Raw genomic sequence first — 23,721 nt, forward strand, 5'->3', positions numbered from 1 at the left:
TTGGGCACTCGAAGAAAACCAAATAAGCCAATTTTATCTTGAGAGTTGAACAGTAACACCGAGGTACAGATTACTGTTAGTTTTGTTACACGAATCTGAAGTCATGGTACGCAGGACACCACCAGCTTTTTGAGTAACCGTCCAGGGTCCTTAAGTTAACAGAAACAACGATTGCGATCACAAATGATTGAGCTAGATACCGATAAGAGGCACTCGTGAACCTAATCAAAGCTACATTATATAATATAACAACAGTTAGGACCTCTATCACCGGTTCATAAAAGAGATATATCTTGTAAGGATTTATTTTGAACTAGTTACGGTATTACAACTACTGTTAATGATATTGAGGCGAAGACACTAATTAAAAGTATAACTATCCTTTCCCTTTTTAACAACAACGGGATCTAAAGGCATTTCAACAAGTGTCTTTGCATACGGAGTTGTTCAAACTCGAACATGTACGATCGGCGTAAAACGTGTTTTATCATCACGCAATAGGTGAACACACACACTGGTCTCTTTCCACAGAGCGCGACAAGCATCCGGGAGCTTCCTTCATTCTTCTTTCGTCAAACAGTCTTTTGGGTTAGGATTGTTTATTTTTAGCAAAACACTTTTCTGTTAGCTTAGCTGTTTGTTTTGCTCTTAGTGCGCTTCTATGATCCTTGATTGTAGGAATTCAATTTTGATCCTACTTTTCTGAGGTAGTTGTGCATGATTAGCTGTTTTCTAAAATCATATGCTCGGTGAAATTTCCAAACCCTTCTTGGAAGAACACTAAGTGTGCACAACAACACGAACATAATGGCAGAAACCAATCCATACAAAACAAAGTCCTTGAAATCATGCCCTGGCTTTGGAAGAAACTAATAAACCAGCGAAGCAAGCGTTCTTACAACTATAATGGATGCTAAATCCGCCAACAACTGCCTCAAAAATGCGACAGAAATCAAATTTTTAAATACCAATATTTTAACTACACCCTAAGAGTAAAACAAAGGGCAAAACTACTGGAATAGGACTTTGCTAAGGCTACGTGATTCTATTCGCAAATACTTACCTACTTACTTAATCGGCGGGCTGATGTCATGGCCTGACGCGATTACCCGCATCTTCGCGAGGTGTGCCGTCCTTGAACATAGCTCTGCCCAACCTTCTCGATCTTCTGCGAGAGCTTGCACAGAATCAATCCATTCGTCGCTATTCCGTATCCTGCGAAACATTACGTCTCTCCTGAACTGCCTATCCACGCCGAGTGTCCTCAGGTCCTCTTTCACCACCTCGGTCCAGAACTTTTATTTTCGGCCAGGTGGCCTATTCCAGCTCGAACCCGACAAACTCCTCAGAACTCATTGAACAAGGGGGTCTGCCGATCCTTTTAATATATTGTCAAAGAAGCGAAGACGATTTACTTTAGCCACTTTCGATGGCGGTGCAAGATGTTGATATCTTCCACGTGTCATCCCCCGTTATACCACATCAGTTTTTGCGTAAAGATCTTCATTGGTATTTTATAAATTGAACCTGAACTGAATCACTGGATGCGGACCATCACTACATGCTACAATCGCAATACTTATCCCCGGTGCATCTTAACATTGCTAGACTTCGGCGCCACTTTATCTCTGTGTATCTTAACACTTCTCGATAAATGAACTAAGCACTAGTACGACCTCAGTTGTAGTAGTTGCACTACCACCACTAGGTCCCCCTCACTCAACTACAGCTGAATACTGCAGTTTGTATCTCAGCATCTCGTCTCAATACCACGACGGTTACCGCGCTAGAACTTCAACTCAACCTCTGCTACTGAACTTATCCTTGCGCGGCATCTTCAATAACTCAATCGTAAGATTGCAGCTCCCCTTCATGTGGCTAAGCACCCCTGTTGTTTATGCCCACGATGATTTGATTCTTTTGCTTTTTATCCTTTTTGACGTTTTTGGTTTCTCCTTTTTTTGGGCTTTTTTCTTTTTTTAACAAAAAAAAAACACAAAAAGCATAGCAGAAAAATTTGCATGCCTTTCTGACCATTCACATGAGTGCACATCCCATGCGAGCGATCGAATAACAACGTACAAAATACTCAAACCTAAACAGAGGCTTCATATGGACCACGACAAGCATCGCGGGGAGGATCTAATTTCAATCACCCGAGACTTGAGCTCACGCGACAGCGATGGGGAACCACTCGCTGCTAAAAGTAAGTATCACGATGCGGAAGCGCCTCTCAACCCACGGAACGGATAATTTCCTACCTTAGTTTAGAGGTTGCTTCCGTTGGGAGACTTCGTGCTCGTGGCTCCGCTTCGCTGCCCTTCGGGTATCATGTGTCCTTGAGCGGGCGCAGTCGAGCAGGCATGGTCCTCCTCGTGTGCTCTGGGCGTGCGCTCTTAGCTGCTCGTGCGAGAGATTGCTCTGTCTTCAATGTCAGAGGTTCCACACTTGGAAAAAAACATTAGGGTATCGACCGTCTAGCGTGCTAAGTCCATCACTTACACTTTTTGGGCTCAATGATACGTTGAAAACTGTAGTATCAATCAGTAAACATATGTATGTATTATGATAAACATTTTGTACCGAAAATATTAATCCTATCGCTTCTTTGGTTTTCACGCGCTTTCTTCTTTGGTTTTTGAAACGAAATATTGCTGCATAGAGCTCTAACATACACATTCAAAAACTAGCCAAACTTCTCGGCTCTGTTCGAAGTTTCTTTTTGCATCAAAACAACGAGCTCCTCTTCTTGCTTCCATTTGAAACAGGTAAACAGAGCTCACTGGTTCCTCTCTAGATTATGATTTTGTAACAATTCTTACAATACACTGAACATTGACTATTTTATCCACAATGAGCGAGTGCTGAATCCTTTTTGGCTAAAACACCGTCTTTAGAGCCTGTTTTCTGATCAGCTGTGGTATCAGCAGCTGTCACTGAACACTCGAGCATTTCGTCATTAGTTGTTTAGATCGGGTCAACGAGTTATGATCTATTTCATCGTATCCCAACAAGGATATGCACTCAAGTCAAAACGCTTTCAATGTGTGCTTTTGCTTTGCAACGATGATAGACAAAGGTCGTGGCCACTCTTCTAAACAAGTTCGGTTCCCATTAAATGACCTTGTCTCCTCGCACCGCCAGCAGTATGTTGTTGTCTCAAAACCTGCAATTCCTTATACAAAAAAGAATTGCAGAAGCTTGAATGTCAAAAACTCAAAACATGTACCTCCGACTTTAGCTCAATTTAAATGCAAATTTTAGCCGAAACTCAAGCAATTCTTCAGGTTTTATTTATTTGAAGAGAAAAGAAACGTTAAAAGAACACAGAACTAGAAGAGCCGCAAAGTTTCTGTGGCTCTGAAATTAGGTTTAAGGATAATTCGTGAGGGGTTTTTCTTTAGAGTAATAAATTCTACTTAAAGTAAAAAGTATTCCAAATTGTAATATATTATTAGAAAAACAATTCCTCACTCTGCAAGACTATTGTTGTGGTATTTTAATTGAATTGATTCTTTTTTTCATGCGATTAAAGTGAAGTGTCAAAAGAACAAAACAAAGTATTTTCGGCACTATTTGTCTTTTACATTTAATCAAGACAATAAGACAATAAGCAGCTAAAGCCAAGATTGCGTTTGTATATGCAGAAGGAGCAGTGTTTCAGATACACTTGCAGTTTCTCTTCACGCTTCAAAATGAAGGATTTTGACCTCGAAAACGGATCATTCATAGACCGGACAGTTGTCGTGGATTGAGGGAATATTCGTTTTTTCCTACTTTTTTTTTTCAAAAACAACAAAACCTTCAAATGCTAATTGTTTCGACAGTATACTCTCCGCTCTTGTTCCTTGCACCATTTCCAACAACTTTCTCAAATCATTGCAATGTTTTTCTATGCCGCTTACTCGTTTTTTCCATGGTCCCTTCCGTGGTTTTTCTTCATCTTTTTCCAGGTTATTTGTCTTTATTTTTTAAAATTACGTCCTATTCGGGGCACTCCATCCAAAACACAAATCACACAAGCGGCTTTAACATCCTTTCCACTACGATTAATTGCCAAAAACCTAAGGTGCCAAAAAATGCTCCGTTTTGTCAACTTAACCCTTTATTTTAGGAATTTGAATGAACGGAAATCAATAAAATCAAAAAATCAGATTAGACCCATCTTGTTGACGAATTCGTTATCGAAAGATGTGTAACATTTTAGTAACATTTTAGATATACTTTCTATTTCTATACACATTTTTCACTTGGAAGAAAACTTCTACGACTTGCTCTTCTATAAAGTGTGCCGTCAATGTCTTAATCAATCCGCGTTGGGATGCGCTACCGCGTTCACTTCAATTCAGAATCGTTTAGGTCTACGAACGTGTAACTGGCCTATACAATGACTTGTGAGGGCTAGCCAAAGTATGAAACCAGTGTTTTTTTTTCTATGCTCCTAAGCAAGTCTGTTACCATATTACCGACTCCAGAGGGATATAAAGGTTGGTTATCGCTAGGGTGAACCATCCATTGATCCAACATCCATTGATCGTGCAGACACAAATAATCCTAACCTAACCTGACTCCAACTCAATAGCTTCCAGAAATAAGGATTTTTTTCTCCGCACAATCGTCGTAGTTAGCTAGGATAAAGTTCAGCAACTCCTGAATGAAGTGGCAGTGAGTCAAAACACCTGCTTTGGAGGTTTAAAACGCTAGTTTTACGTTTGGTACTTATAACTGACGTTGCGGCCCAAGTCTTCCCATAATTTCGCGTTACATAATTACATTACGTAATTATATATTCACATAGTTTTATATAAGGATTTATTAAGGATTTTCTCAACCTGTAGTGTTAGAACATCAAGTTCACAAGGGTGAAACATTTAGAGAACTTCGTTTCGATTTCTTGAATGTGGATTTCTACTTGCAGAATGGGATTTATAAGTGGTGTCGAAAACACGTTGGTACATTGTCTTCCAGCATACCCTAAAATGAAAAACTGTTGCAGGTAATATGTACAGGACGGTAGCAAGGGTTCCGTTGTGAAAAACAATGAACCATAAAACTGGTTGAAAGTACTATATCCCATAAGTGCCCGGCTGGAAAATGGGCAGTCCAGAAAGGAATTTCTACCTTTCGTGCATTCTGTAGGGCTGCTTCACGTAGACAGTTCCGTACTGCTCTACAACCATCTTATGATCGTGCATCAGATTCGAGCAAAACAGTACAGAGAGAGAAGTCGTAGGTAGGGTTAAGGAAATACCGCCAGCAAATCTCAATTGTCAGTACGTAATCGTGCACATGAACGACTTTCCTGAGATCATCATAGGAACTCCAAAATAGTGGTAGAGGTAGCGATACTTTCTTTCGGGTGCAAGGTCATAGCATGCAGTATATCAAAGCCATTTTAGATAACTACTGAAAGAATCGGTAGCGCAACTTTTCTGAACATTTCAAGTACACGAAGGACAAATAGGTTAGCGCGACGCATCCCAGTGGAGGCAGCACTGAGCTCTCTCTACAGTATGCAGAAAACTCTTCTTACCCCGTTTCTTTTGTTTTTTAGTGCACTTCATTATTTTTCTTCCATGTGGAACACGAACAGAACAATGCAGTCTTAACAAAGTCCTTTGCCCATACTTTTATGGTTTGTTTTTCTTCTAAGACGATTCGTGATCTTAGTTCCTTAAGATCCCCTCTCTGTCTCATTTTTGTGTAATTACACATGACTAGCGCTTGTTCTAAGGGTAGTAGAAATGCAGAATCTCACATCTTACACATAACATCGTGCAGGAATTAACCCTCCATATTTTGATATCTTAGAGGCATCGAAGCGAAAATGATAAAATTGGTGGTAAACGACTTTACTAAGTCCTTGTTACCCTATTCATGCACTTTCGTACGGGGAGGGAATGAATGGTTCGAGGAGTTTTCTGCATAATATAAAGAGAGCACAGTTCACCGGGAAATCGTTGTGTGAACGCACTACAACACCTTCTGCAATGGCTATCATGCTATGTAATAACGGGCTTATTCTGTCACATGTAAATGTCTATGTGAATGTGTGTAACGAAATTCCAGAAGGCTGTAGAGACGGATCCAACGGTGTTTAATAGCTGTGCTATCACCGCAGTGCTGTAAAGTGACGTGACACAGGTCGGCGTCGAATTGTTGCACCGGTGCAGAAAACGCAAAATGGCTGAGACGGATTCCACGGCTTCGAACTGACACGCTGCGTTGCAGTAGCACGGCGCAATAATTCTAAGTCAATTTTCAAGGAATAGGAAATGTTGTGGTTCATTTTATGGCCATGAAAGCTGCTGTGTTTCGTTTCACCCCTATACACCCACCCCTTTCAGCTCCACCGCATATCCATTGTTTGCCTCATCAGATTGGCAACATCCTTTTTTTCAGAAATTGGAAACATGAATGAAAGGCTGGTTAAATGGTAGGCTACAGTTTCATGATCTGAAATGGAACCTTATCTTTACCAGTACGATGATGGCGCTCATTTCATGTTAACACATTATTTTGGGCTAATTGTTTAGAAGAAAGAGAGAAAAAACTCATACTCCGAATTATGTTTCCAAATTTGTTATGATTCGAAGGAATATATGCAGGTGTAAAATCAAGTTTGAATTCTCTCCAAATTTAGTACTGAGAACCATGAAGTCATCATTTCAATTCATCATCACTTTATGAATGCTAGATTTAAAAAAGGAAGAAAAAAGCGTCGTGGAAAGAAAATGGAACTTTAATTTTAACAAACAACCTATTTGTTTAATTTGATAAGGAATTTTAATTTCACGGAAAATGTCACTACTTCTTATTTATATTGATCGGTGAAGGCGGGCTATGCGAGCATCACAAGAAATCGGATGTCCGGCGTTATCTGAACGTTTATTCTGATAGTAGAATAAAGGTGATACATAGGATTGTGCCAGTTAACTTACTAAAACGGCGGGCAGATCTTATGGCCTAACGCAGCTTATATCACCTCTGTTGGGGAAGCTCGTCGTTGAACATATTTGAGTTCATCCTGTTCGATCTTTCGCTAGAGCACCTGAAGAATATGACCGTCCGTTGCTGTCCTGCAAAACGTTACGTCTCGCCTAAACGAGCTGCCAATTCAGTTTTTTCAGATCTTCCTCCACCACTTAACGGCAGCCTACTACGAATATGGGGTGGTACGGACTTGTATCGTAGACTTGTATCGTATTGTAGGTGGAGTATCCGTATACGGGGTCGTAGATTATGGAGACCGGGGTGGTTCTGCTCATCTCTTCCTGAATCACTGCAAGCAGCCGGCCCCCGAATGCTGTTTTGTACGATGTCTTCTGTTGCAGCTCGCCACCTTTGCACGCGTAGCGTCCCTTATTGCCTATCACGGGGAGTCCGAATTGGTTTCTGACGAATCGCAGTGCGGAGGCGGCGCAAGGGTGGCGCGCTGCAGTAGAAGGCATCGTACAAAACAGCATTCAGGGGCCGGCTGCTTGCAGTGATGCAAGGAAAGATCAGCGGTACTACCACCGTCTCCATAATCTACGATCTCGTACACTCCTGAAATCCGTACCACCTCAGATTCGTGGGTGATGCCTTTACGTCTAGAATTGTCTTTTATGTCCAGGTGGCCTTTTCCAGTTCGAAACTGATAACATCCTTAATTATGCTTAGACAAGGCGATCTCGTGGTCTCCTTGTAATGTGATTAAGAAAGTGAAGACGGTTTATTGCTACTACTTTAGAGGCAAGGCAATGTGTTGATGTTTTCCTCGCGTCATCCGCCGCTACACTATACCTATTTCTGAGTGAAGTTTTTTGTTGTGGCTCACCATCACCTGGAAGTAGCCAAGCATCGTTAAACTCTTTCTCCTTTCCATGCAGTCGATTTTCACCATCACTGTAGATGGTGCCGCCCAAGTCTCTGATTCGTACATCATTATAGGGTGAATTGCGGCTAGGTAGACTCACAGCTTGACTTCGTTGGCGATGAGAGTCGACCACATGTACTTGGTCAAGAGGATGAATGCTGAAGTGGCTTTGATGCATCTTTGCGTCATACCTCTTTCGTAACTGCAGTAATTTTACAGAATACAGCCCAAATAGCAGAACTCTTGCAAAAATTCAGTTGGTCGGAATCGAATGCAACATCCCACACAACTCTAAATTCTCCTATTTCCACAAGAAAATCTTCCTTGTCAAAACGTAGTCGAAGTGAAGTTTGAAAGTTGTTATCTTTCACTGAGACTTCAAACGTTAAAAGAGTTGATCCTTGTTACGTAAGCTGAAGACATCGATGATTCCTCTCAAATATGGGGCAATGATGAAATTCGTTTTTTCGCAAGGTCTATTAGACGACTGCTATTGTGATTTGTGGGATAACACCACTTCCCATACACGTCGAATTGTTTTCGAGCCCTATTTTTTCGTGATAAGAACCGAATGCTTGGTAGGTATCTTGGACATCAATGTATTGACTTCATCACATGGTCTCCATGGGTGCATGAGCACTCACGATAGAGAGTTTAAGTACCCGCGATCCCGCATTCGTGCAGAGACGCTTCGTGATTATGTTGAGCCAAATTTCTCCACCAGGTTATTGTAATCGTTCCTCATAGCTTCCGTGCGGCCTCCTACTTTCTTCTCATCACCATCGCTGCAGTATATGGTTAAGTTTTTGATACTGATGACGGGACTTCTTGTCATGCGTGTTTTCTAGAATGCAGCAAACGGCGCAGCATGCAGTTATCGCAGCAGTTGGAACCGAACGGCTTGCTGAAGCTCATGCGACGACTACGTTCAGCGTTGCGAAGCGGATTTTTTTTTCCAGTGATTCCACTTTCTTTCTAAGCATTTGACCTTTGAGGGCATGGACTCTATCAGTATGTTGGACGACAGCATCTTCTTACAATGTTTGGAAAACTTGCGCCATACAATAATGCAAGTTACATAGCTCATACTCTCTCAAGTTGTATACCCAAATGCTTGGTTGCCTGTAGTGAGACCAGGACGACCACGTGCAGGTAACAATCAGACTTGTATACGCGGTCCATTGTGTTAGTGTAAAGAGCAATCCCAGAAAGTTACATGACACTAAGTTTATTCAACAAATAGCGTCTCGGAACGAATACATACTTCTACTCATTTTCTTATCTTTTTTTTTGCGGCCGTCGATTGCGTTATACAGAAGGTTTCGCTTTTAAGCAGATAAATTAGAAATCTTCGTCTTTCATTTGCTTTTGACAACAATATTTCCCAAACATCCCATGTTGTTCCCTTTACTTCGGGAGCTAGTGTGTTTAAGTAGTGGTGTCGAACAAAACAGTCATTTCTTTTTTGAACATGCATTAGTCGATTAGAGATCTTGCTAATGTCTGCAGCGACGATAACTTTGACACCGTGCAGTTAGTCTCAGTGACTTTTACTTCGATACAGAAACCACTTATTTTGCTATGTGCCATGCAGCATAGTGCTGCTGTACTGAATGAGCGATGCGACAAACAGGGGAACGGTAGAGAGGGTTTTGGCGGATTCTCCGCGAATGCCTCTGAGACATAATGTGCCCAGTGGATATGCCGGCGGATACGCGAACATATTTCGAAGAGGTCACGCTCCAGTCGTTCATGAAGACGCAGACAACCGTCTTAAATGTTCTTCTAACCACAGGGACGCAGGAAACTGCGCAGTCACAAGGAAATATGCAAAGAGTGGTATGAGCTGTCGAAATTACCGAATAAGTCAAAGAATAATAGTGCTAGATAGAAGTACATGGGATTTTGAATGGTGTTCTAATAAAGAAAGAGAGTGAGTTTGTCTTTATATCACCTTCAGAAAGTCTAGAAATCTCACCAAATTTGAACTCTTTTTCTTCCTGTAAGATCCAAGAAGTCAGAGATACAAAAGGTACTTATGTCCAGAAATAAATTAGGCTACAAAAAGCTTGGGAGTTACAGGATAACGATAATTCTCATTACCGTTACTTCTGAAAGCTGGAATGTTCTGTTTTAAGGAAAATTTTTATGCACGTAATTTGAAGCTATTAGATACATCCTTATCTCATATTTCACGTGAGGATTTCTCTTGCTTGTGGTACGATTACTAAATTGAGATGACCTCACATCACAAAATTGCAGTGAACCTGATTCTCCAAAACAACTTAGTAGGTAGTGAATTATATCCTAGCCGGTGATGCAGCTTGTGATTAGTGGTAGGTATGCAGAGTCAGCTATTTAGGTGCCAACGAAAGTGAATCTCTTTAGGACACGCGCCATCGCTAATTGCTTTGACGAGGCATGACCGGTTCATGCCCGAAATTCCGCCGGGACCCTCTTTACACGCACCGCGACAAACATTCGCAATCACCCGTGCATGAATGGGTACTGAAAGTATTGGTGCTGTGCTTTAACAAGGAGCAACCGTGTTTGATGCATTTCTTTTAAAGCAGCAACTCAGCCTGTAGGGCGACATGACGATATCGTCGTTTCAAACGCCACTTTGTTCCAAAAAATACGGGACCAGGAGAGCTCTAAAATTCTGAATTATAGTCTTCATTATATTTAATTCTAATCTTTCGTTTTTTCAATACCTACATAAAGTATGTCTTTCCATACCACCCTATCAAAAACATATTTTACCATAGTATATCTCACCGAGAAAAATCTAAAGTATATCTGTCTAAAGCTATGGTTTTGCTTGAAGACACGCAATAAAAGCGATCAATGTCTGGTGTGGTCGGAACACGCTGCGTTTGAAATGTGTGCCCTCAAGCCAGACGACCGCGTCCGACAACTTCGTACTACTTTCCTCTTTTCTGATCTTCAGCCAATTTCCTTGTACTCGGTACGTGGAAATGTCTATTTATTCATCTACCTTTTGTCTATTTATTTACGTTTTGTAATTTCCAGGTGTTCGCTGCTGGATCTAGCAGCGAAAGCTGGTCACGGCGCCTCCTTTCTGGCATACGCGGGACTGACTGTGTTCGAGAAATCGGAACGCGATGTAATGCATGTTTTGATCGCCTCGCAACTGCACTGCGACGTCTTGATGACGCTTATCGATCTTTCGACCAAGTAATATTAATCTTTCATATTAACTATTAATCTTTCATATTATTATTATATTATTAATTTGAGGTCTATCGCACTACCCGAAAATAATGAAAATACCTGTATTTGGTCTCAATTTAAAATGTACTTTGATGTTAAAAAAACAATATTTGATTATCATTCATACTTGGACAGAGTGGTCTGTTAAGTTTCATAAAACCTAAAAGAAGACAAAAATGTAAACTGTAGCTAAAGTAATGACACGTGTTCCAGAAAGGATAAGCCGAAATCCTACATTTTTGTCACTTCATATTGGTTTCTCGCGTAAATCTCTTCCAGTGTATTTGATGATTCTGTATTTCCTTCGCGTACGTGCTATTCGCTAACGCAACCGTTACTTCTCTGCAACAATTCTGGCTTGAACGCAACCCAGGTATTCGCCGGGTATTCCCCCGTAATACGCAAACGTGTCATCTCTTACAAGATGTGCACCATGTGGATCGCGAAATCCAAGAGGTAACTGTACGAACTCTGGAGGCGGACCCGTATGCCAGCGGTACAGAGTTAGCAAGCATGCTTGACTCCACAATAGTGTAGCGAAAATTGGTCAGATCCAGATACTCGGTCAATGGGGATCCCACGATTTCTCGGCCTTTGACCTTTCAAGATGAACACATCGACTCCTCATTCTCTTTAAAGACAGCATACCACGAATCTGGGTGGTACGGATTTTAGGTGGAGTATTCGTATACGGGGATTATGGAGACCGGGGTAGTCCCGCTCAACTCTCCCTCAATCACTGCAAGCAACCGGTCCCTGAGTGTTGTTTTGTACGATGCCTTCTATTGCAGCGGGCCACTCCGCACGCGTAGCGTCACTTACTGCCGTCGTACAAAACAGCATTCTGGAGGTGGCTGTTTGCAGGTATGCAGGGAGAGATGAGCGGAACCACCCCGTCTCCATTATTTACTACCCTGTATACGGATACTCCACCTGAAATCCGTGCCAGCTGAGATTTGTGTTGTGCCGCCTTTAAAGGAGACAAGCTCTATTGAAGAGTTCATTGTTAAAGATGAAGCATGGATCGCGTACAAAAATATTGCGAGGAAGAAACAGTGAATGGATTCCAATGAGGAGACCGAGCTGGTTCCCAAGCCCAATCTCCACCACAAAAAGGTTCTCCTCTCCTGTTGGTGGTCCAGAAATGGAATGGGTGCTGGTAGCTTTTGCTCGGAGGGCTATTCAATAATGTCCATACTTGTGTTCTTCAACATGTAACGTCCGAACTCGCATGGGAAACTTGACCCGCACGCTGGAAAGCTACGGCTAGCTGGTAAGCCTCCAACCTGTTTCTAGGTGCTCAAACGCTGCCGACGAATGGCGAATGCAGATGGTTCAAACGTTTGATTTAAAGAATAGGTAGTTTAGAAATATTTCCAGTAGAATGATTTCCAAAAAACCGGGACTTATGCGACGATCAAGTATATTGTTATGATGTTCGGAAAGTATCTGCCGAAAATTTCGCAGTAGCGCAGGTTTTTTGAGATGTCCTGGAAGTTCCCGCTTTAAATATATTATGTAAGTACACTACCGCTTGTATACACATAACATGTCTGGCTCCCTCTTCCTTGCCTATTTCATCCTATAATGGCCGAACATTCCACCCATATTCAGCACGTACTCCTTTATGAGTTCGAATCTGGCCACCCCGCTGCTGAAGCCCATCGGAACATAAGTCAAGTATTCGGCACTGAAGCCCCTTCTGAGCGGTCTGTGCGCGCTTCTTCCAGCGCTTCAAAGCCGGAAACAAGAAACTCGAAGGTGAGCCTCGCTCTGGTCGACCGACTGCAATATCGTTGGACGAACTGAAGAATCTGGCGGAGCAGCATCCATATGAAGGTGTGCGGTATTTTGCTGCCAGTCTTGGCTGTTCGCTGCCCACCGTGAGCAATGGACTGCGATCTCTCGGAATGGTGAGAAAGCTCGGTCAGTGGCTCCAAGGACGCCTGGACATCTGCACTTAGCTGCTCTGCAGAAGCCGCAGATTCGACTGGCTGGACACCATTGTCACTGGAGATGAAAAATAGGTCCTCTACGTCAACCACACCCACAAACGTGCGTGGTGCGCTGGCGATGAAATGCCGGATCCTTTCGTGGAAGGTGAAATCCATGAGAAGAAGGTCATGCTGAGCCCCTTGTGGGGAGTTCATGGAATCTACAGTTTCGAACTGCTGCCGGACAACACGACAGCTACTGCCGAGGTCTACTGCGCTCAATTGCAAAGATTGGCCGACAATATTCGCAAGGAGCACCCGAAGCTTGACAACGTTCGCCTGCTGCACGATAACGCGCGCCCTCACATAGCGAAGAAGACTTTCCAGAAAATTCTGGAGCTCGGATGGGAAGTTGTACCGCACCCACCGTACAGCCCGGACCTGGCTCCGAGCGACTACCACCTCTTCCTTTCGCTTCAGCATCACCTGGAAGAGAAGCGCTACGATGATCGTGACCACCTCGAAAATGACCTTCGGGCTTTGTTCGCCTGCAAGTCGCCAGAGTTCTTCGTCAAAGGAATCCGTGACCTTGTGAGACGTTGGCACAAGGTTGTCGATGTTGATGGGGATTATTTCGTCGAATAATAAAATGCTAAAAAGCTGTGTTTTTTTGAAATTTTGCCGTATTTTGGCAGATACTTCCCGAACACCCTAATATTTATTTCAAGATCACACCAGGTTAATTCCGAAATACAGAAATTGAAGTCTTGATTATGCAATCGCTTCTGTACGGTAACTGACAGGTGGATGTATCTCTACTAAAACTGTCGTAACGTATTTTCCTTTACAAATGTTTTCTGGTTAAAGTTATTTGAGATACTAGCATTCTGGCTTTATTATTTGAATATATTAGTTATGTTCCACAAGTTTGTAGTGTTTCTATCTTCACTTTTGTCTTCCAACGATTTGTTTGTAATCAGCACAACGTGTGCACTGCTCTAAAACTCTCCTTCTGCATCACAAACCTATGTATGTTCGTCGTTGTCTTAAATACGGACCTTTTTCAAACTTCAAACTCCTATGATAGATTTTCCAAGCGGTAAAAGTTGGCTTTTCTGACATCCACTTTTTTTAAACTTCACCTGTGGCATAATCTCTGTACGCGCCCCTATCTCATGAGCTGCTCCTGTGGCGTTTGGTCATCGATAAATTTCTCTTGGAAAGTTGTCGAAAATGCTGGACTATACTGCTTGAAATCTTCATTTTACAGAATCATTGAAGAATTCAGGTTACCTAAGAAAACAGCGGGCATACGCTTTTAGAACAGAAAGAGCACTTTTGAACAGACTGCACCCTTTGCCGGGTAACGAGGAATTCGTAGAAGAATAGCTTGACAGTAAAAATGCTTGCAAATTTATGGAAAAGCCTGATATTACGTAACGTTTTAGTTAGTTTCGTGCTTTTAGAATCCCTCTTTCAGTATGAGGAAAACTATATCGAATGAACAGAGATACACAACATTACGTATTCTTCGATATTTATAATCTGTTCAGGACAGGACTTTTCTTATATGAACACTTTTTCATCTGCATAAACACTCCAAGATGCAGAGTTCTTAGAACCAGTGCTTTTCTCAATTATACGTTTTTGAATTAGGCTGGAAGGGCGAGATTGATTGATTGAATTGAACACAGTTTGAAGACGTTTTCTAGTTGGTTGAAACTGAGGATCTGTCCGAGAATTCAGGAGACGTTTGTGAGCATTGCATTCGACATGACGTATAGCTTTGAATAACTTTGAAGACTGTCTCTAGACGAACATACTCGTATTATAAAGTCGTCTTTCGGTTGAAATAGTTCCCATCCAGAAGTGTGTATTTTGCTGGCGTTATGCAGTACACAAGTTATCCTTGAGAAAAAAAAACCGAAGTTTCATAGGAACCCTTTAAGAAATTACTGAATGTAAAAAAAAGAACGGAAGGAGGAAACCATAGCGTTATCGCAGTTTCGAACTGCGCCCATGGATGAATTTTGATTCTCCTTATTTGCAGACGTTACTCCGCTTTGACTGTATGCCTGCTGTCGATACGGCTAGCGCAACAAGGCCGTTTTCGCCTAATGGAAGTTGTACGACATGTCGTGTATGTTATTTCACAGTTCTTTTTTGTGATCTTGTACTATCGTTTTTCGGCATGAATGTCACGTAACATACCTTTTATTTCTATAGAAGACTAAACTCTGTTTTTACGAGTTATTTGACTAAATCTCGAGGTCATCAAAGCACAGACTCCCATAAAAAGCTTAAGACTAAACGAGAACTCTATAAAGTTAAGAAGTTAAAGACATCACCCCACAAATCGGTACGGGTTTCAGGCGGTTAATGCCTATACGGTGTACGGTGTCGTAGATTGTGGGAAAGAGGGTGATTCCGTTTATCTCTCCCTGTATCACTGTAGACGGACGATCCCAGAACGCTGTTTCTTACGACCGCTTCAGCTGCAGCGCGCCACCCTTGCGCCCAATCCCAGCTGCGATTCTTCCGGGTTTTCGACGAATCACGAATCGCAGGTGGGAGGAGTGCGCATTGCAAGAGCATTGTAAGAAACTGCGTTCCGGGGTCGTCCGTTTACACTGATACAGGGAGAGATAAACGGAATCACCCTCTTCGGGTGCGGGACAAGAGGTACCCGTGAAAACCGGCTGACCGCTCCTGTCCTCACACCGCACCGCGCGCCTCCGCGTAATTACAGCTGCCGCTCCACCAGCTAGACATTCTCCACGACCGCCTGAGATCAGCTACACCCCGCCTCCCTATTGCTCTTTAATCAACGCCGCGCGCGACATTCGCGCCGCGACGAAGCGGTGGATAGTGCGAATTTTGAAAGGTGGAGTGAAGAACGAATTGCCGAGGCGAATTCTGATGTACGGATATAGTAAACTAAGCGCATATTATTGGGAGTAAAGGAGGGGAATAAGTAAAAATTATTTCAAAAAGATGCTCCAGGGGAAGGAATAACACGCATATATTTTCAAACATCTCATAATTTAACACATTTCATGCCCTAAGTCTTCTATATAAACTAGCAGTGCATAAGTATGTGTTTGTCACGATGCCATTCAACGAATTCGTGTTCAACTTTCAACTGCGGCAGTTATAATAACAGCAACTTTATGCGCTTATTACTTTGTATACATTCTTTAACTCCTTTCTACATTTTACTTTTTCAAAATTTTACATAGATATAATGTTTATGTAGAGCAAGTATTGAAATATGCCAATATTTGACATATTTCAATACTTGCCTGTACGTACAGTTTTATATAATAAAACTTTATATGGTTCTTCAAAGTTCTTTCGACAGCGTTTTATCGCTTCATTTCTATTTATTCTCTGCATAAAATCAATATGACAGCTTAGGTGTATCAGTGGCGAACAGAAGAGACCTTTGTATCTTCGAGGTATACCTTTAGGTACAGTGTATGTCTGCGAGGCATTATTCGCGCCCCGTTAATCGTTGGATGCCAGTTTTACCCAGCTAGATAAACAAAAAGAAATCATTAGAGAAAAAAAAAGTAAAAAAAAAATAGCGTAACACCGATCAGTGAGACATTTTTTGAAACATATCTCGCATTCCCAGAAATGGATGAGTGTTTTCCACCTAACAAGTCGAGACAGGATAATTTCATTTCCACTCGCATTTCTAAATGGCATATCACTTTTACAAACCTATTTCATTCTTCCTTTCTTTTATATTAAGTTACAAGCACACTTTATGTAGACCTTCAAACAACATCTAATACCAGGTACTTTCCTTTCCGTTCGATTTTAAAAAGCGCATCATAAGAGCTGTAAGCGCGACGGAAAAAAATCGTCGTAAGAGTGGCAGACGCGGCGAAATGGGTGGGGAGGGTGGCGTGGGCGGGGCGTCTTGAAGACGTAACACAAGAGGAGCAACCAGGCTACTGTAGCGATCATGACGGTATCATGAGACGCGCGGTGCAATTAACGACGCTCATTAGCCTCCTGGATACGCGGCGGCACATCATACGGGTACCTCTTGACCGTTCCCCACCTAAACACCATCACCGGAACTCATTACCACGCTTGCACCTTCGTCAATTTAACTCAGTCAAACTTTATTGCTTCTGCTGCTGCTTGGCAGCAGTAACGGCAGCGTGTCACGAAATTGACTAAGTTGGGATCTATCCACGAATAGATAGGAGCACGGACGTAGTTCAGTGGTGCGAACGTACTCACGCCCAATCTTCCATAGTAACCCAAAAAACAGTTGAAGCAGATCTCTCTCACACATTGTCGCCAAAAATCCAACATTACAAATAGTAGAATTCGTTCTCCAACACGTCTACGATTTTGCAGATGGGCAGCTTCTTATCATTATTTGTATAAAGTTAAAGTTTAGAGTTTCTGGCGTTAATCAATCCGCTTGGGATGCGCCCCCACGTTCACTTCAATTCAGAATCGTTTGAGGTTTACGAACGTGTATCTGGCCTGTACAATGACTTGCGGTGGCTAGCCGATGTGTCAAGTCAGTGCTTTTATCCTCCCAGACAATTCTGGTGCCAATTTATCGACCTCGTAGGGATGAAAGGCTTGGTGAGCACTAGGGCGGATTCGAACCTCCGATCGATCGTGCAGGAAGCGGAACCTCTAACCGCTACACCACACCCGCCCCACATTATTTGTATATTACAGTTAATTAATATAAGTTATATTAATTGAACTGGGACCGTCTAACGGACTCACGACGACCATTGAGACCCAACACATTGATTCACGACGAGTTCTATTGCGTAGAAGTTGCATAGTATAATCCTGGGTACTACCAAGGGCAACCAGGACTCCTTCTCATGCCTTTTTCCAGATAAGACGGAATTCTTCTCATAGTAAAAGGAGAAACTGGTGTATACAAGAAGGGACGAGTGTAGCGCAGTGGAAATAGGTTCCTCTTTGGTTGCTCGTTCCATGATCAAATTTTAAAGGTTTTTAGTTGAGACCCAACACATTGATTCCAAAAAGAATCAACCAAGCACTTTAACCCTTGCCATTCCATTGCACAACAATTTAAATGAACGACAGTGACCGGGAAAATTCCCTTCCTTTGTTACTACTGTTTGTACTTAGGCGCGTCCGGGTGTGCTAAATCCATCCGATTCCTGGGTTCGTAGAGGATGATTCGCTTTTCTCGGTAAAGTCTGCAAACTATTACGTTACACTGATTGAGGAACACAGGTATCTGAGATGTCCCTGTCTTTAAACCAACCTATCCCTGTCATATATATTAAATTTGCTTACGTTCGTAACTTTGCGTTATCCCAAGTATGGAGAATGAGAGAACTATGAACGAACTCGTGGAGATGTTTCTGATAGTCAAATTCTATCACATTCAAGGATTCGAATCGATGCGAATTAGTATCATATTGGCATTGTATGTGGTTGCAAAGGCAACAAATCACGCAACGTATATTATTGCGGCCGCAACGCATTTCTTGCTTATTTTTGCTCGAAATAGCACTTTTACGTCTTGAGCACTTTGTCCCATTTCTTTTGGAAAAGAGGGTGATTCTTTGAATGGTCTTTTGGCATGGGTTTACTCTTTCTTCATTTCCTTTCTTCTTGACGGAGATGCTATCGAGCATAAAGCTCGTGTTTATTGACAGTGTCCCACAAGTTGTAACATGATCTTTCTCTTGGATTACGCTTATCCTGTGAACGAGTTGTTACTTTAGTCGTATAGCAAATGCGCACTTACGGAAGATAAGGCAAATAACTTATATCCGAATATAACAATATATATTTGGAATTCGCTTCATTTGTATATTTGTATATATATATATATATATATATATATATATATATATATATATATATATATATATATATATATATATAATATTTGTCAACTGACCAAACAACCATGAGGAAGTGTAAGGTCTGTTGTGAAGTGTTGTAAAGTGTAAAACTTGTTTGATTACTTGTATAGAGTCAATTTGTGGACAGACTGACGTACTGCTTGACAATTTGACTCCATGGCAATAATGTTAGTGTTAAAAGTAAAATTTTTATTACGACTGACTTATCGGTGTTGCTTCCTTCGCTAAAGCTTAGAGAAAATCATGGTCATTAGTGAATTGTCATTTGAAATACCTCATTGCGCTACAGTAATTAAAAATTAAAAGTAATTAAATTAAAAAAAAAGGTTTGGGCACTCGAAGAAAACCAAATAAGCCAATTTTATCTTGAGAGTTGAACAGTAACACCGAGGTACAGATTACTGTTAGTTTTGTTACACGAATCTGAAGTCATGGTACGCAGGACACCACCAGCTTTTTGAGTAACCGTCCAGGGTCCTTAAGTTAATAGAAACAACGATTGCGATCACAAATGATTGAGCTAGATACCGATAAGAGGCACTCGTGAACCTAATCAAAGCTACATTATATAATATAACAACAGTTAGGACCTCTATCACCGGTTCATAAAAGAGATATATCTTGTAAGGATTTATTTTGAACTAGTTACGGTATTACAACTACTGTTAATGATATTGAGGCGAAGACACTAATTAAAAGTATAACTATCCTTTCCCTTTTTAACAACAACGGGATCTAAAGGCATTTCAACAAGTGTCTTTGCATACGGAGTTGTTCAAACTCGAACATGTACGATCGGCGTAAAACGTGTTTTATCATCACGCAATAGGTGAACACACACACTGGTCTCTTTCCACAGAGCGCGACAAGCATCCGGGAGCTTCCTTCATTCTTCTTTCGTCAAACAGTCTTTTGGGTTAGGATTGTTTATTTTTAGCAAAACACTTTTCTGTTAGCTTAGCTGTTTGTTTTGCTCTTAGTGCGCTTCTATGATCCTTGATTGTAGGAATTCAATTTTGATCCTACTTTTCTGAGGTAGTTGTGCATGATTAGCTGTTTTCTAAAATCATATGCTCGGTGAAATTTCCAAACCCTTCTTGGAAGAACACTAAGTGTGCACAACAACACGAACATAATGGCAGAAACCAATCCATACAAAACAAAGTCCTTGAAATCATGCCCTGGCTTTGGAAGAAACTAATAAACCAGCGAAGCAAGCGTTCTTACAACTATAATGGATGCTAAATCCGCCAACAACTGCCTCAAAAATGCGACAGAAATCAAATTTTTAAATACCAATATTTTAACTACACCCTAAGAGTAAAACAAAGGGCAAAACTACTGGAATAGGACTTTGCTAAGGCTACGTGATTCTATTCGCAAATACTTACCTACTTAATCGGCGGGCTGATGTCATGGCCTGACGCGATTACCCGCATCTTCGCGAGGTGTGCCGTCCTTGAACATAGCTCTGCTCAACCTTCTCGATCTTCTACGAGAGCTTGCACAGAATCAATCCATTCGTCGCTATTCCGTATCCTGCGAAACATTACGTCTCTCCTGAACTGCCTATCCACGCCGAGTGTCCTCAGGTCCTCTTTCACCACCTTGGTCCAGAACTTTTGTTTTCGGCCAGGTGGCCTATTCCAGCTCGAACCCGACAAACTCCTCAGAACTCATTGAACAAGGGGGTCTGCCGATCCTTTTAATATATTGCCAAAGAAGCGAAAACGATTTACTTTAGCCACTTTCGATGGCGGTGCAAGATGTTGATATCTTCCACGTGTCATCCCCCGTTATACCACATCAATTTCTGCGGAAAGATCTTCATTGTGACATATCCTAGGCCAAAAGTAGCCAAGCAGCTTCCTTTCCGTGCAGTCAAGCCTCTCCATCACCGTAGACAATGGTGCTCAAATCTCCGATCTGTAGATCATGATATTGCGAATTGCGGGTAGGCAGACTCGCAGCTTAACTTCATTAGCGATGGGGATCGACTACAGGTCTTTCGTTAAAGAGTTGAATGCAGAAATGGCCTCAGCGCATCTTTGCTTTGAACATCTTTCTCATGGCTGTCGTTGTTCTTCAGCATACACCCCAAGTAACACAACTCATCGAAGAGATCGATCGGTTTTCCGCCCACCCTGATTCCCGTTAGAGGTCTCGAAGAGATCCACATCTGCTCGCATCTATGAGGGCGTAGACGGACGACATAGGCTGCAGCCAGCTTTGGTACAACGTTGACAACATGTTGAAGTTTCGTATTGCTTTGTACTGCTTTCCGCAAATATAACATCGTCAGCACACTCGAGATCGGTCAATGGCGTCCTGATGGTGCTAGTATGATATCGGCAGGACACTGATCTACTGTTCTTCACATAATGTCGTTGATAACGAAGTTGAACAGGAAGGGTCCTGCCACTGCCCCTTGTCTTACTCCATTTACCACCTCAAACGGTGTTCTGCATCCTGCTGGTATTCGAACTGTAGCAGTTGTTCGTTGATTCATGTCACCAAGCAAGCGAACGAACTTTTCTGGTACTCCATCGGCGCGGAGCGCGTTGAGAAGAGGGTTTCGGTGAGGAGAGTCAAAAGCGGCTTCAACGTTCAGAATATTGCATTGGCCTCGAATACCGCTGCCAGATTTTGGTCACTCTCCTGACGATCAACACCTGGTCAGTCTTAGATTGGCCAGGACGAAAGCCAGCTTGCTCGTCGCGCTTTGTTTTTTTTTTTCGCGATGTCTAATGAGTCGGTCCAGGATAATCCGCTCCAATACCTTGTACATAACACGCAGATTCCACGATAATTCCCAGGGTCCGTGACGGATAACTTCTCGTGGATGAGGTTTATGATAGCATGTCTCCACGGGTCAGGTATCCTTTCGTCTATCCACATTGAACGGATGACCTTTGTCATCTCACGAATCCCAGACGGAGGAAGATACTTCAGCATTTTTACGCTAATTCCATCGTCTTCACCAGATTTTCCATTTTTCATCTTTTCGATTCAGACCAGAACTTCCGACTCGGTCGGTGGTTCCTCGTTAACCGCATATATCGGTCTATAAACGTGCCCAAGTTCAGGAACCTATGACGCTTGTCGGTTCAGCAAGGTCTTGAAGTGATCCCTCCAAACTGGAAGGGCTGCTTCACCGACAGCTACTCCAGTGTTAAGGACAGGAGAACATCTTTTCTTTTTGCCGCTATACTGTTTTAGTAAAGCATAGGCTTTCCGCTGCGGGCGACACATATAGAATTGTACGTGGATTTTGTTGTCGCAGATGCGAAGACAAACTTCTTCCGCGGCAATGGAACCGGGAGGGTTTTCTTTGCAGTCGTGGATGCACTTTGTGAGGGAATCAGCATCGTTAAGCATCAGCATCGTTCTTCCTGGACCGTGCTTCAGCATTAATAGGCACACGCTGGCGGAATTTTATTCTGCATTCTTCATCTTTCAGACCTACTATGTCGATTTTCGGTTTAAGAGCAACTCCTCGGTTTTCCTTTCGAAACCTTATCTTAAAGCTAAGAAGAACTGGACGGTGGTCAGAGTCGAGACAACGTCCCAAAGAGCTCTCGATTTTCGGATATCCGACTGAGGAATGTTCCTCGCCAGAACGTAGTCGAGCTGAAGTTTAAGAGTCCTCATCTTCCGCTTGCGTTGCTCTTCAGGCGTTAACAGGGATGAACCCTGCCACGTGAGCTGATGGCGTCGATGATTCCTCTTAAACGTAGAAGCGATTATGAGGCCCGCCTGTTCACATAAGTCAAGCAGACGGTAACCATTGTCCGATGTGCGCTACGCTGGATAATACGATTTTCCTAGCACATCGGATTATTGTTCAAGTCCTATCATCGCATTTGCGTGGATTCCGACAATAACCACGTGTTGGCTTGTTATTTTAGACATCAACGCATTCAGTTTATCATAGAAGGCGTCCTTTTCGTTGTCCTCAGCATTTTCTGTAGGTGCGTGAGCATTTATGATCTAGAGTTTACGTCCTCTGCGATGTCTCAGTCGTACAAATGTGCATCTAGACGACGTTGAGCCAAATTCCTCCACCAGCCTGTTATAGTGGTTCCTCACAGTTATATCACGGCCACCTACTTTCTTCTCATCTGCATCGCCACAGTATGTGGTGTAATTTTCATTGCTGATGACGGGCCGATCTCTCATGCATGTTTCCTGCAGTGCAGCAAAGCGCACACAGATATGTCGCAGTAGCCTAGACTGGGCGGTTTGTTGGAGTTCAATCGACAATGTTTGGTAGTTCAGCGTGACGAAGCGAATGGTTGTTACCAAAGATTCCATGCTCCCTTCAGGCAGTTGACCTTTCAGGTTATAGGCTTTGGCGATGTGCTGGAAGACAGCACCTGTTTGCAATGTATGGAAATCTTTCGCCATAAAAAAGTGCGGGTTATGTAACTCATACGTTCTCAATGCGTACACTCAGTTGCGTTCAGCTAAACCAGGGCCACTACGAGCAGGTAGCAATCAGACTCGTATACGCTGCCCCTATTCGCAAATATACGAAAAAGAAGAAAAATTGTGAAGAACCCCGGCACTTTGTGTAGAGGAGTGAATTATGAGGTGTTTAAGACCATGCTATTTTTGGTGGGCTGAGGCTAGAGGTGATTTGTAGGGAGCTTGTCGCTTTGTATGTTTAAACATAGCGGCGATTCGTTCTTAAACGTATCAGAAATGCTCCCGTTGATTTCGAGGTTATCGTCCATTAGTCGGCGGTACCTAGCGTTCTAGTCGCCACAGTAGTAGCGATTTTTCTCTCCAGTTTTTGTTCGAG

General features: G+C 42.4%; 3 protein-coding genes across 3 annotated transcripts in view; 2 read left to right on the forward strand and 1 right to left on the reverse strand.

Moving 5' to 3' along the window:
* RB195_022057 (uncharacterized protein) overlaps window positions 1–23,721 on the forward strand; it is a gene marked incomplete at both ends in the record, with an annotated part of 41,380 nt that overhangs the window by 5,601 nt on the left and 12,058 nt on the right. The window contains 3 exons of the mRNA XM_064209057.1: window positions 10,686–10,826; window positions 10,892–11,056; window positions 15,077–15,166. Coding sequence (XP_064064938.1) covers window positions 10,686–10,826; window positions 10,892–11,056; window positions 15,077–15,166 — 396 coding nt within the window. The remainder of the gene's footprint in view (window positions 1–10,685; window positions 10,827–10,891; window positions 11,057–15,076; window positions 15,167–23,721) is intronic.
* On the reverse strand, window positions 7,659–8,036 carry RB195_022058 (uncharacterized protein; the record flags this gene model as incomplete). Its single annotated transcript, XM_064209058.1, has 1 exon — window positions 7,659–8,036. One exon carries the CDS (start codon window positions 8,034–8,036, stop codon window positions 7,659–7,661), a length of 378 nt encoding a protein of 125 aa, XP_064064939.1.
* On the forward strand, window positions 13,171–13,671 carry RB195_022059 (uncharacterized protein; the record flags this gene model as incomplete). The annotated part of the gene is made up of 1 exon (XM_064209059.1): window positions 13,171–13,671. The coding sequence occupies one exon, from the start codon at window positions 13,171–13,173 to the stop codon at window positions 13,669–13,671; it is 501 nt and encodes a 166-aa protein (XP_064064940.1).

This window comes from Necator americanus, chromosome X (assembly GCF_031761385.1).
Source record: "Necator americanus strain Aroian chromosome X, whole genome shotgun sequence".
Classification (NCBI taxonomy): domain Eukaryota; kingdom Metazoa; phylum Nematoda; class Chromadorea; order Rhabditida; family Ancylostomatidae; genus Necator; species Necator americanus.